At 57.1% G+C, this 13,290-nt stretch overlaps 1 protein-coding gene across 1 annotated transcript in view; it reads left to right on the top strand.

Annotated features, from left to right (window-relative positions):
• The window catches only part of LOC122894088, a 33,456-nt gene extending 20,723 nt beyond the window's left edge, over positions 1–12,733 (top strand). The window contains exon 10 of the mRNA XM_044231451.1: positions 12,376–12,733. Within this exon, the coding sequence (XP_044087386.1) occupies positions 12,376–12,514 (139 nt within the window). The 3' untranslated portion in view covers positions 12,515–12,733. The remainder of the gene's footprint in view (positions 1–12,375) is intronic.
• Positions 12,734–13,290: the final 557 nt, after the last annotated feature.

The raw sequence follows: 13,290 nt of genomic DNA, 5'->3' as shown, positions 1-13,290 counted from the left end.
GGAGAGAGAACACGGCAAAAAGCAAATAGTAAATGAAAGGAAGAACTAGTATTTTCTTAAATTAGGGCATGCACGAGTATATAAGGAGGAGTACATCGGTGAGCGCAGACCAGGCGTTACAATGAGTCCGCAGGGGGCCTCCTGGCATAGACAGATAAATCAGCAGCCAAGAGTCTGAAGAATAGGTTAAAAAAGAAAAAAAATAGAGAAAGAGAGGACCCAGGACACCAAAGAAGTGAGTTAACTTTTACCAGAAGTTTTCTAGCTCCAGGCACACGTAAATGAATAAATACCGAAATGAAAGAAAGCCAAGAAGAGAGAGTGACGGGTGGAAACTCCTAGCCCCGGATGGGAGCGTGGTGGCAGGGGCTTGTGGTGTCCCCCAGTCCTGGGAGCTGAGTCTGTCCCGTGAAAGGATATAAGGGAGAATAAAGTAAAATATCCAAATTAAAATCAAGCACGGAAGGAAAAGGAGCAGGTCCAGAAGTCCAGGAATGGGCGCACATTCACGCGGGTAGGCGGCGGTGGGACTCGGGGTGCAGGGCTGGCACACAGCAGAAGTTAGAGTGAGTCCAGTTCCACAAGCCAGGGTGCTGTCCAAGGAAGACGTCTGTAAATCAGCAAGTAACTCAGGACCCAGAGAAAGCGAGGGGCAGAGTGAAGGGGAGCCGGGAACGGGGGCAGCAGGTTATCATTCACTATCTCGGGGCCCCTGGAGAAGGAAGGCAGGAGAGTGGAGGGGGGAAGCAAAGCTGGCATTGGAGGGAAGGACAGCTCTCAGGGTGGTTGGCAACCACACAGAGAGATGGGGGCCAGGGCGGAGATCCGTGGGAGGGGGTGGGCTCGAACCATGGATGGTCATAGGTCAGTCCGAGCGCTCACATCCATTACTAGTGGAACAAGTAGCTGATAAAGAAAAAGAAAACAGGAAGGGAGAATGGTCGGAAGGAAGGAGGGAGAGAAGGAGGGAAGGAAGGAACCACGGAGCCACAGAGGTCAGGGATGGCCATTTGCAGGAGGCATCAGGATTCAGGGGTCTGCGCGACTGAGTCTCAGAGAGCGAAAGAACGCGAGAAAGGAGAGAGGCAGAGAGAAGCATGAGAACGGGCTGGGGGTGGGGTGGACGGTGGGCAGTAGATGAGCGGGTACGTGGTTCTGTGTAGACACACCTGACTCTGGGGTAAAAGAGTAGTTACTTAACTACGGAGAAGGCCTGGATGGTTCCGTGAGCGCTCCAGGGAAGGAGCAGAAGAGAAAACAGGTTGATGTTTTCTCAACCCAGTGAGGAAGGTGTCTGATTTCCCGCAGAGTGAAAGGGAGTGAGAAGGATTGAAAGAGTGGGAGGAAAACAAAACAAAACAATCAAGAAGAGGAAAAAGTTAAAATAAAAAAAAAAACTATAAAAAGTAATAAATCAATAGGTCAAACAATGAAGTCTAGGAGAGGGAACTGGCTTAGCACCGATCACCCACATTCATTCAGATCTGGGGCCCCAGAGTTATATAAATGATAAAAACGTGACCATCAATAAAGAGACCGACCCACGACCCACGAGAGACAGAGGCCCGCACCAGAGCAAGACCCCGAGCAGACGGCGTGAGCCCGGAGTTGCGACTGATTCAAAACTGGGCTCTGGAGACGGGGAAGTAAATCCTGACCCGAATCACCAGTGCGAGGAATGAATGAACAAAAGGAAGCCTCAGGTCCACGGGCGCTGCGAAGGCTCCGGGCGTCACAGATGACGGCTAATCCAATTCTGTGCACCTGAGGTCCATAAATAAAAGAAGAAATGTTGAAATAAAAGGGTGACAGAAAGAATGAATGGATCCAGGGATGACTGAATTAGAAACGGAGATGCCAGGGACTACCAGGAGAGCACTGCCCTTGGGACTGTCACTCATCTGACTCTGGGCACCTGAGCACCTCCCCCCTCCCCAAGAGCAAAAAGACCCAGGGACCCAGCCACAGAGGGGAAGAGGGGATGAGAGCCGAGGCAGAGGGGAGGACCCCGGAGATGGTCTCCGCCGGTGTGTCCAAAAGAGCAGGGTCTGTTAGGGTTAGCCATGAGCTGCTCGGTCCTCAAGGTCCATGAGATTGATCAGTCCCTGTTTCTAGAACAAGAGAAGTGGAGGGAGTGGAAAAAGAAGCAAAAGACCAAAAATGGAAGATAATAAACGTGAAAACAGGCACAGTGACCCATGGAGAGTTGGGAGAGCTTGTGCGACCAGGGATTATATAAAATTAGTTCATAGACACTCTCCTTAAATAGATGAATGCGTTACTCCCCTCAGAGCATAAACGAAAAGTAAAGGAAATCGCTTGCCCCATGACGAGGCTGCGCCTTCTCGCACCTCCACGAAGTAGATGCAGCGGGGTCGGAGAGGAGAGAATAAATACTTAACATCTAGTAGTTGGCTCAGGGCCGGGAAGGGAGTTGGCGGATGGGCGCGGGGCGTGGTGCTTGGTGCTTGGTGTGCCCCAGGTGGGGGCTCACCCAGTGGGCTCTTTCACAGGGCACCAGGAAGGGAAGGAGGGCCCCGGATGGGGGAGCTGGATTCATCTTCCTGCGGGGAGGACTGATAGAAAGTCAGGAAGGTGAGATTTGGGAAGAAATAAGAGAAAGGAATTGGGGGGAAAATGCGAGGTGAGCACCTAGCTAAGGGGTGTGTAGCGGAGTCCGCACACCCAAGGGCTCTGTCTGCGGAAGACTACAGAGGAGGAGCTGGAAGGGGGGCGGGAAGGAACGAGGAAGGAGGAAGAGGAAGGAGGGAGGAAGGAAGGGAGGAACACAGAAGGAGGAAGGGAGGAGGAAAAGGAGGAAGGCAGGGGTTTCTTGGGCCCGGAGTCCAGCCGGCGGAGTGAGAGGGTGGGGAGAGGGTGGCTCTCGGCACGTTGTGTGCTTGCCGCGCGCACTTGGCCCGCCACGGAGTGCTGGGCTCTGTCCTGGCCCCGCGGCGGTTCCCCTCCTTCCTCCGACCCTCAGTGTCCCCATCCGTAACCTTGGGAGGGCCTCAGCTTCCCGCTCGGATGGATCGTGGGGGCAGACGCCGACCCGCCTGTGGGCAGTGCCCTGTCCGTAGCCATGGGGAGGCGGCAGGCTCAGGCCGGGGCCTTGCAGAAGGCTGCGTGAGCAAGGGGTGCGGGGCCAGGTGGGGGTCTCAGCCCCTCCCTGGGCTGGGTCACCTGTGAGGGAGGCTCTTCCCGCCAGGGGGCAGCAGAGGGCAAGGGAGCAGGAGGCCCTGGAGACGCCCCTGGGCTGCAGTGGGGTGTGCGGGGGCGAGGGGGGGCGGGCCAGGAGCGCCTGCGGAGGTTGACCCAGGAGCCTCGTGACCCAGGCGCCCAGGGGCGGGTCACCAGAAACCTTGTTCATGAAACCTTCTGGAAGGTACCCACGCGCCCTCCAGCCTGGTCTAGCGGTGGCCGCTTGCCTTTCTCAGTGCAGGGCAGGTGCACCTCGGCCCGGGGTGCAGATGTGGTCCCGGGATCCCAGCCCCCTTGACATGGCATCCCCAGAGCCCGTTTCAAGGCCTCCCTGTCTTCCCGCCTGTTCTCTGATGTCTTCTGTATTGGGCAGCGATTGCGTTGGGCTGTGCGTTGGGGTTGTCTTCTCTCCTCCTGACCTGCCCTCGGGGCCCCCGGCAGGTCGGGAAGGTCTTGTGTACTGACATCTCTGAACCCCGGGCCTCCGGGGTCTGTCCGGTCTCCTCTCTCTCTGTAGTGGACAGGATTTGTGCAGTTGTGTGTTACGTGCCTGTTTGTCTGCGAAAACTACAACCCAAGTCCCTGTTGACCTCAGTGTCCCTTCGGGACGTGAAACCAAAATTGGATTTGTGACAAGTGCCCTGAGCAGGAGGTACCGCCTAGGTGCGGGGCAGGGAGCACGCGGACACCAGAGGGGCGGGCCGGGGCGGGGCGAGGGCGGGGCTAACGCCTGCAGTGGCTCCGGGTACTGGGTGGGAGCAGGCGCAGGGGTGGGGGTACTGCTGCTGGGGGGTGCAGCCATGCTGAAGGCGTTCACTCGGGGCAGTGCAGGGGGGCTCAGGATTCATAGCTGTAGAGTTCGAGATAGGACGTGAGGAGGGAGTGAGGGGGACTGGGGTGACTTCCACGCCTCTCCGGTAGCCCGGAATGGAGGATGGCGTTCATGCGTCTGGAGCTACCTTCTGTGCCTCCAGGACCACATGCCTGGGCCATGGGAGCAGGGCCATGTGGGCCTAATGCTGGGGCTGCAGGGCTCAGGAATCCGGGGTCTCTGGGCTCTGCCTCAATTGGCTGGAAGCCTGGGGGCCTGCGCTCAGGAAGCCTGAGGCACCTGCTAACCCAGGGACCCCCCCCCACCAAAGAGCTTCCCTGACCAGCCCACAGGTCACCATGTGCACTAGGGTGGGGCAGGGCAGGGGAACCTTTCTGTGGTTATTTGAAGTCAGTTGAGGTGCAGGAAGGCATTAAAATGTTGGGTGTGCAGGGAGGAGGAGGAGGAGGAGGAGGCCACAGCCAAACGCCTGGAGGAGGCAGAGGAAGAGAACAGACCTCTGGGGGAGCCTTCTCCCCGTGTCAGAGGGGCTGTGGAGGGGTCCCAGGGGCTGGAAATGAGCCAGTGAGAGAAGCTCCAGGGAGACCCGCGGGTGCCCTGATGGGTGTGTGGTTTGGGATCCAGGCGATTGTCTGTTCTTGGGAATGCAGAAGGTGTGAGGGGTGTCAGGTCAGGACCCTCAGAATCTTTGGCCCTTTAGAGTTTTAAATCTGATGTTCTAAGGGTCTCCACTTCTGGGGTGCTGAGATTCAGGACAGGGCTTCCCCCCTGATGCCCCCCACCCTAACAGGGGCTGCAGGAACCAGAGTGGGGATTCCCGTGGGGCCCCTATCGTTCCCGACCCACCCACGAGCTCCGACTTGGGATCTCAGTGCTCCCCTCTGATCAGGGCACTTCTTCAGTGTGTTTTTCTTTCTTTTAACTTACTAAAACGAGAGCCAATTTTCTCTCTTGGACTTGGACGTTTGCATGCACTCCGTGCACAAATCCTACCCCCTTAGACTCCTCTGTGACTCCCAACTCCCTCCTCTGGAAGCTCAGCCCCAGGGCTGGCCTTCCAGAGGCTGGAGGCTGGAGGCCGGGCCTCAGGGGCAGACAGGCCAAGGCCCCCCTTGTGTTCCTAATGTAAACGGTGTGGATGGCACATGACCTAGAGCAGGAGGTCACCCATCACCCTGCCACGTCACGCCGCTGTCTCTTTCCCCTTCGCATTCTTGTCTGTGGGCATACTTTTTTTAAAAAATGGACATCTTTTTTTTTTTTTTTTAATAAGCATTCAGTTTTGAAACCTTTAAACCTCGCCTTCTTCACCACATATATCCTGCATTTTCCATGCAATGGTTTTGTCATCAGCATTTTTCTTTTTTCCATAAAAAAAAAAAACACATCGCCTCACTGGCTGTGTTGCGTCCCATTGAGCGGTTACAGGTCATCATTTGCAATGCCTACTTGCTACTGTGACGTATAACTCATCTTTTTGTTTCTTCCCCTAACGCTCTGAATCCCACCACGGTGACTGGCTTTGCGCACATCCGCTCTTTCTCATTCTTAACGAATTGCTTTCCTTCACACCGAAATGACCGCTGCTTCATGGCATGCCAGTTTCTCCTGCTAGACTGTGAGCCCCTGAAGGGCTAGGGGCTTGCCAGATTGATCTTTGTACCCCCAGTGCCCGCCACGGTGTGGATGCCGCGTGGGGGCCGGACAGGGGAACGCGGGAGAGCGGGATGTGACTGGCTTTTCTGGGGTCGAGCTGCTCAAGCGAAAGGCCGGAGAGTCTGTGCGGGTGTTGACGGATTTCCGAGGGCCTAGAGCATTTTACAATGTCCAGCAATGTATTAGCATTTTGTTAAGATATTGCTAGTTTCTCTCTCTGTTAAACAGTGCTTTTCTGTCATTTTAACTTGCATTGCTTTGATTACTAATGAAGGTTGAGCATTTTCACGTATCCTTGTTAACCAATTGTATTTTCTCTTCTGTGAACGGTTTGTCCAAGTCCATTGGGGTCATGGCTTTCTGGTGAGACTGGTCAAGGATGGAATGGGAGGGGATGTAGTGAGCCCTCTGTCACTGAAGGCATTCAGGGGGCAGGCTGGGCAGACCCTTGATGGGGGTAGTTTAAAGGGGATTCACATAGCAGGTGTGGGGTGGGTCTAGACGGTCTTGGAAGGATGCTTCTTCCTGGAGATGGGGGGTGGGGACATTTTCCATTTGGCAGCCTGACAGCATTGAAGATCGCATCCTCTGGGTGGGTTCATGCATTTATGACTTATAAACTATACCACACTCTCTGGAACTCTCATGGGACAGGAATTGCTCTTTGATCCTCCGAGGTCCAGAGAACCATGCCCAGCATCTCGGGCCATGAGCTGGTGACTTCCCACCAGCCCTGACACCCAGCCCTGTTTCCTGTTGAGGGAGCCAGCCCCCTGGACCGTCATTTGCCACCTCGTAGGGAATCAGGAGAGGCCATCTGCTGTCCTTAGCATTCTCCCAGTGTCCTGTGATGTGTCAGCAAATGCCCCTGAGTCCTTAGACGGATGGGACATACTGGATCAGGATTGGTGGAGAACCCTTCAGGTTTTCTTCAATGGGGCGATTAAATTCTGTGATCCAAGGAGCAGGTTGGGTGGACCCCATAGTCTTCTTGGGTTTCCGCTCGTGCCCCACCACAAACTAACCTGGGCTCAAAGGCCATCGAGACCATTTGGGGAGGGTATGTCACCCACAGAGGGCTTGCCCTCCCTTCCAGAACATGCCCTGCTGCTTCCTGCCGAGCCCTCTACTACAGCACTGAGCGCTGTTTGCCTGCGTCAGAATGAGTCACGCACCTGTCTGTCCCAGCGTCGAGGCTTGGGAGGCCAGCGGTGACTGCCAGCGTTGATTTAACCCATCCGTCCATTCATCTGCGCACTTGGCCTCCATTTCTTGACCTGGTGCTTGGGCCTCTCCCTTCCCTGAAAGCAAGCCTTTTCATCTTGGGCGGGCTGTGTAGCGCCATGGGCTGTGGTCATGAAGCGAACACCCTTATTAGAGCTTTCTCCTCCGGGGTCTCTGCTCTGAGCACGTCCCAGCTGGACTCATCTGCCACCGTCACCCACACGGCTTTCTGTCCCCATGGTGCTTTCCCAGGCATCACCCACCGCGGCGGATCCGGGACCGGGGTCCGAGAGGGCCCCCCGCCGGTGCGCGGAGGAGTCCTCCCAGGCCGCCCTGCCTGGTGCATGGTCCCTGCCACGAGCTTTGCCTTCAGCCTCCCTGCTTCTCCCCCAGATGGCAGTGGTTGTAACTCACCCCTTCATTCCTTCATCACTTCATTCCTTCACAGTCCGCACCCCATTTTTCCAAGTTAGCCGGTGCTGTACTGGAGCTGGCTCCCAGGGACTCATCCCGATGACCACCTCCTGGAAGAAAAGACGACCCCGTCTGCAGGGGGCCGCGTCTTTGTGTCAGCACAAGGCTCGGCCCTTGGCTCAGCTCCCCCAGCTTCAAGACCCAAGTTCCATGGGAAGCTTGATTGCCCTCCCTGACTCTGTTCCTTACAAAACGAGGTTGATTGGTAATCAGCAAAGTGTGTCCCCAGGTGTTCAGAAATCATAACCTGTGTCCTTAAGAGGCCGGAGTGACGGCTAGGGGGTCTGGGATGGACGGCTGCTTCTGGCTGCGAGCTGGCTTTTAAGTCATTAAGAATCCTGGTCTTGCCCGGTGGTGATCCTAGAGCCATTCCTGTCCCTTTCGAAATTAGTTAATGGTGGGTTCTATTTAGAGAAAATTGGGAGAGATGATTGCACACAGAGGTGACCGGGTTCATGCCCCGTGCGGGGGTCTGCGCGGAATGATCTGTTGGCGGACCTGGGCATCCAACACACGCGGTGCTTCGCCAACCTGGACGCGGCCCTGAGTGTTGACGCGGGTCCCAGGCTGGGGGGGACCCCAGCCCCCTTTAGCTCACTGCTGCCCGTATGGAACAAGGCAGAAGTCTTGGGGCCTCTGCTTAGAATTCTGCGGTTTATTCATTTTATTGGAGAGAGGGCGTAGTGGGCAAAGCCAGGACCCCGGAGCTGGACAAACGTGTGTGGTTTAAACTGACCGTGACAGCTTGAGTCTGTCTTCTGGGGGGACAGTGGCACCCACCTCGCAGGGCTGTTGTGAGGATTCTTGTAACCAAGGCTTTGAACTGGGTTTCTGACCAGGCGGTGTGCGTGCCCCCGGGGGGCTGCTGGGGGTGGATGGCAGGCAGAGGAGGGGGTAGCCTGACTCAGCAGGTTAGCGGGAAATCGCTCTGCCAGACGGACAGAGGGCATCGTGGGGTGGGGTGCGACGTTGGCGTGACGTCGTGGGTTAGACAGAAGTCATTCTGGCAGGGACCTTTATGCCAGGGGGATGGGGGCCTCTTTGGGCAACACCCTTGCCCCCCTGGGGTACGCCTTCACGCTCACCTCTGTAAAAGGTTGGAAGCACCCACTGGGTCTAGCCTACCGCTGCGTCTGGCCTGTGGGCGGCACTTAACACGCACCTTCCTTCTGTAAGAGATCTCTCCTTAGCAGGGCCTGCCTCCCCGCCCCGCCTGGCTACCGCCCACCGAAATATTAGGTACCGGCCATCAAAGACACTGCAATGTCCCCTCTCTCATTTACCAACATTTGGGCTCAAATGCCAGCAGCCCGGGTGCCTAACACAGTACCAAGCCAGTGGTAGGGGTCACCTTCCATTTTTGTTGACTGGACGCATGGGTGAATGGCCAAACCACAAACTGTAACCAAACGCCAGCGGCAGATGTTAAAACCCTTCCTAATAGCTTCCATTTCACTCCTGATGAACCTGTTAACAATTGTTGTATTGTATCTTACGGACTTCTGTATGACGTGTGTTGTCGGAAAACCAGGATTCTCGTTTGGGGTGCCGTGTGATGAAACTTCAGCCGTCTGTGTTCTGTGTTAGAAATTAGAACCTGGCAGACCCCCGCGCGGTTGGGGGGGGCACCTAGCGATCTGGGCAGTGCTGAGCGAGTCACTTCTCTCTGACCCTCGGTCTCCTTTTCTCTGCTGGGTCACCAGAAAGCTCCTTCCACTGCGTGGTTGTGAGGCCAGGGACTAGGTCCATTTCAACGGAGCTCATCCAACTCTGGCTCTCATTGGGAATGGTCGAATGCTGAGGGTTGTCTGGAAAGTTCCGAACCTTTGCTGGTTGTGTTTCAGCAGTCAAAGGAACGTGTAAGACAGAGGCTGAGCGGTCTGGTCTGTAAGCAGTTAGCGAGCTGGCCCAGGGTGAATCTGGTTTGATGAATGAGTGACGGCTTTTTTCCTTCCTTGGAGCCTCCCCCTCGTCCCACTTTCCATCCTGGCTGCGGCTTCTCACATGGAGGTTGTTGCTGCCTGGGGAGGACTGCTTGGGGCTTTGCTGTACCTGTCGACTCCATGTCTGGGGCGGCTTCTGCAGACGTCTGTGTATGCCCAAGGTCGAGTCTGCCAGGCAGGAAGAGGGACATCTTCTTCTGCCCTGCAGGGGAAAGGCTTGTGTTCCTTATTTCCTCCCACCACCCCCCCTTCCCTCTTTCTCTGGCTGGAAGGTGGAGAAGTCAGTCTGCAGTCTGGTCTGGGGGCTGGGCTGTTAGCCGCTCCACCCCACAAGCTTCCTGCTTGACTGGGGTGTGGGCCCAGTGTCTCGATGAGGGAGCTGAGATCAGAGACAGCGGGGGATCAGAGCCAGGCTGAACGGTGCCCTTTGACCCTGGAGGCCAGGCTCTCCCAGTGACTGAGGCCAGCCTCTGCTGGCCTGCGTGTTCTTGACCCCTGGCAGGGGTCAATTGTGTTCCTGAGCTCGGTTGGCTCCAAGTGGGACTTGGAAGCTTGGCTGCATTAAATGAGGTATTAGGAGTCATTTTGGGGTGGAGGGTTATCTCAGGAGACCCCTGAGTTTCTCGCCTGGTCCTTGTCTCCTGCATGAGGGGAGCAGCGTTCTGCTGCCACGGGTGGGTTGGAGTTCTACACCCCAGCCTCTCTCCTGCCCCGCCCTCCCCCAGCAGAAGCCTCCCTGGCCCCCCTCTCTTTCTGCCTCCTGCTTGCATAGCCTCGGTGGGCAGGACCTGGCCATTCTTTATGGCCTTCGCAGCTGGCCACCGGGCCACTTCTGTTAGCGTTTTTTTAAAGATTTTATTTATTTATTTGACAGACAGACAGAACTAGGCAGAGAGGCAGGCAGAGAGAGGAGGAAGCAGGCTCCCTGCTCAGCAGAGAGCCTGATGAGGGGTTCGATCCCAGGACCCTGAGATCGTGACCTGAGCCAAAGGCAGAGGCTTAACCCACTGAGCCAGCCAGGCGCCCCTTCTGTTAGCCTTTGATTGTGAGGTCTGGCCTCAGGCGAGACCTGCATCTGCCGCGGGGGCACCAGCACCAGCTCCCCACCCTCCCCTCCCTTGGGCTTCGCTGTGGGGGCTCGCGCTGTGTCGTTCTTGCCATCTGGCCCGTGGACATCCCACATCCTTGAGAACAAGTCTGAGCAGGGCGGGGCGGGGGGGCCCTGCCTCCAGGCTCCTGAGGGACCCCATGGGAGGGACAGCTAGGTAGGGCCCTTCTCCCAGGGGACTCTGTGTTCCGGTGTCTGCTCCCCCATGGGCCTCAGGCTCCTGGAAGCTTAGGCCTTTGTGTGACTCATTGTTGATATCCCAACCACCCCTAGAAATGGGCAGGACTGGGTCCCCATTTCCTGAGGGCAGGTGAGATCTGTGCTTCTCTGACCCTTCAAGGCACTAGTAGGCGCCTAATAGACGCTCACGGACTGACGAGGCAGGGTTTTTCCCGGGCGGGAAGAAATGAATTGACAGCTAATAGGCGAGTCGAGTCCACACTGTTTCTTTAGGGGGAAAGTGTGTTTTCTTGGCAAAGACTCTTCAGGGCAAATCCCGAGGGTCTCCACGTGTGGTGGGGGTCTCTCCCGCACCGCCCGGGGAAGGTACAGCCCAGAGGAGGGTTCCTCCCGATAGAAATGTCTGTCTTCTGCACATTTTTGGATGTATTTATGTCTAGAATAAAACTTCATTTAGGCTCAAGTGTCCTCGTCTGTGTTGTGACCCAGGTGTTTCTGGAAACGTGGCACTGGGTATCGCCCAGGCTGAGGGAGGCCCTGGTCCTGCCCATACCCTCCCTGGGACTGTGGACGTGTCCCCCTGAGATGTCTTTGTTCCCCACTGTGGGTGACAACCTGTAAGGCATGGGCCAAGTCTGAGATGCAGCGGTAGGCACCCCCAAAACAAGGTGGGGATTGGACTCCAGACCTAGGTTCCTTTCATTTGCCCTCACCCCCTAAAGCACGGTGCCTGGGCTCAGGTTGAGGGACGGGACTCTCTAGGTCTTGCTCTTTTGAGTTCTGGTCCTGGCACCACCGCTTGCCAGTGTCGCAGGTCACTGGTACCCCGAGTCTTGGTTTTCCCACCTGTAGAATGGGTACGGAACAATAGAATCCGCTCAGAGGACGCCGGTGAGCCCCGAGTGCAGAGTGCGCCTTGCTGCACCCCGTATGCTGGTTCCGAGAATCAAGGCCTGGGTTCGAGGCCACTTTTGGGCGTGGCTGATTTTTGCTCCCTTGTACCCTGGAAATAGTCACATTTCCCTGGCACGGTTACTGTGGGATTCAATGACATTGTTTCTGTGAAAATAAATGCTTTGTTACCTGGCACACCGGTGGCCTCACCCCTTGTTCTCCGGTGGGCCCTGTGGCCTGTGGGCACTGGTCACTGAAGCCCTGTGCTCCCCAGAACCTTGGCGACCCGAGTGGTGTGTGGTGTGTAGGATGTCAAGGAAGCACCCGGCCGGCTCTGGGAGGCCGGGAGGGAGGGAGGGAAGGGCTGGCTTTTAAATATAGAGATTGAACAAGGTTCGGTGGGTGGCGTGGGTGGGGGAGGTAGGATCAGGGAGAACTTCCAGGAACCCCCAGAGGAGGGAGAGGCTAATATTTTAGAGAATATCCAAGTTTAGTTGGCAGTGGTTTGGGCAGGAGAGCTGGGTGGTGTTCAGAAAGGCCAAGTGATCCGGAATCTGGGGGTGGTTAGGTAAGGACCTGCAGAGGTCACGGGTGCAGGAAGGTGTCAGGTCCTAAGGCTATGCTTCTGGAAGTCTCTGCGGGTGGGGGAGCCCAGAGATGGAGGGGCACTAGCTAGATGGGGCTGGAGCAGGTTCCTGGGCGCTGCGGGGAGCCGGGGCCTTCTCCCTGTGTTGTCCATTGGCGTCCAGTCCCGGGGGCTGCTCTGCTCTCCTCGCCCCCCGGCCTGCCTGTCTGCATGAGAACTCTTGTCAGCCAGTGAGACGGGGAGCGGGCCCCTTCATCTGCACCTGTGTCTCTCTCAGCCTCCGCAGCCACAGGGACACCCTGCACACGTTCCCGCGGGACAGGCCGGACCCAAAGACTCTGGACCAGGGCCGCCCCCTGCGAGGAGGGGCAAGCCCTCCTGGCCTCTCCTTGGGTAGCCACCCGTCCTCTGACTGATGGACTGCACTGATCTGAGGCTCAGACACGTGGGCTGGACCCCTGCCCACCCCTCAGGAGCCCTGAGACTTGGGGGAACCGCGGAGCGTTCACTGGCCCACACTGAGGACACCTACCTCACAGGGTTGTTGTGAGGAGTGAGCGATGTGGTTTGAAAGCGCCTGACCTGGGGCTTGGCACACCCTATTGTGCTCTCAATAAATGTGTTTCTTGCCTTAACAACAGCAGTGATGGGTGTGCTACTAATATGAGGAGGGGGACTGTCGGGGGTCCTGTCTGGCTGGGGTGCTCTCCCCCCGGGGTGTGTGGTGGGCGGGGAGGGCGGGGGATCCCACGTTGACCTCCTGTGGCTGATGCGTGTTGGGGTGCACTAACTCGGGTGGGTCCCCCTCCTTCTAATGGTTTATGGGATGCCAGTTTCCTTTCCAGAAAGGAATGTAGCTGGGGAGTGGAGGAAGTCGGAGCGGAGCGCAGTTTTGGGGTCCCTAGAGCCCCAGGGGGGGCTGCCCTCAGGCGGCAACTCTTCCTCCCCTCCTCCGGCGCTCCTCCCAGGGTCTTGCCAGGGCCAGGCAGAGCTGTGGTCCTGCTCGAGCTGACGGTGAGCGTGAGGCCAGCCGGGAGCTGACCTGGGCCGACGCTCACCGCACAGGATGGTTACTGAGCTCAGCGGGACCCAAGGAGGCTGCAGGGATGGAGCCCCAGAAGCAGCTGCTATCCCCACCAGCATGGGCACCGAGCCCGATGCCCCCGAGACCCAGCTCAGGGAAGTCAGGCTG

Source organism: Neovison vison, chromosome 13 (genome assembly GCF_020171115.1).
Source record: "Neovison vison isolate M4711 chromosome 13, ASM_NN_V1, whole genome shotgun sequence".
NCBI classification, from domain to species: Eukaryota; Metazoa; Chordata; class Mammalia; order Carnivora; family Mustelidae; genus Neogale; species Neogale vison.
The sequence above is the reverse complement of the archived record's forward strand: the minus strand, read 5'-3'. Positions and strand labels throughout refer to the sequence as shown.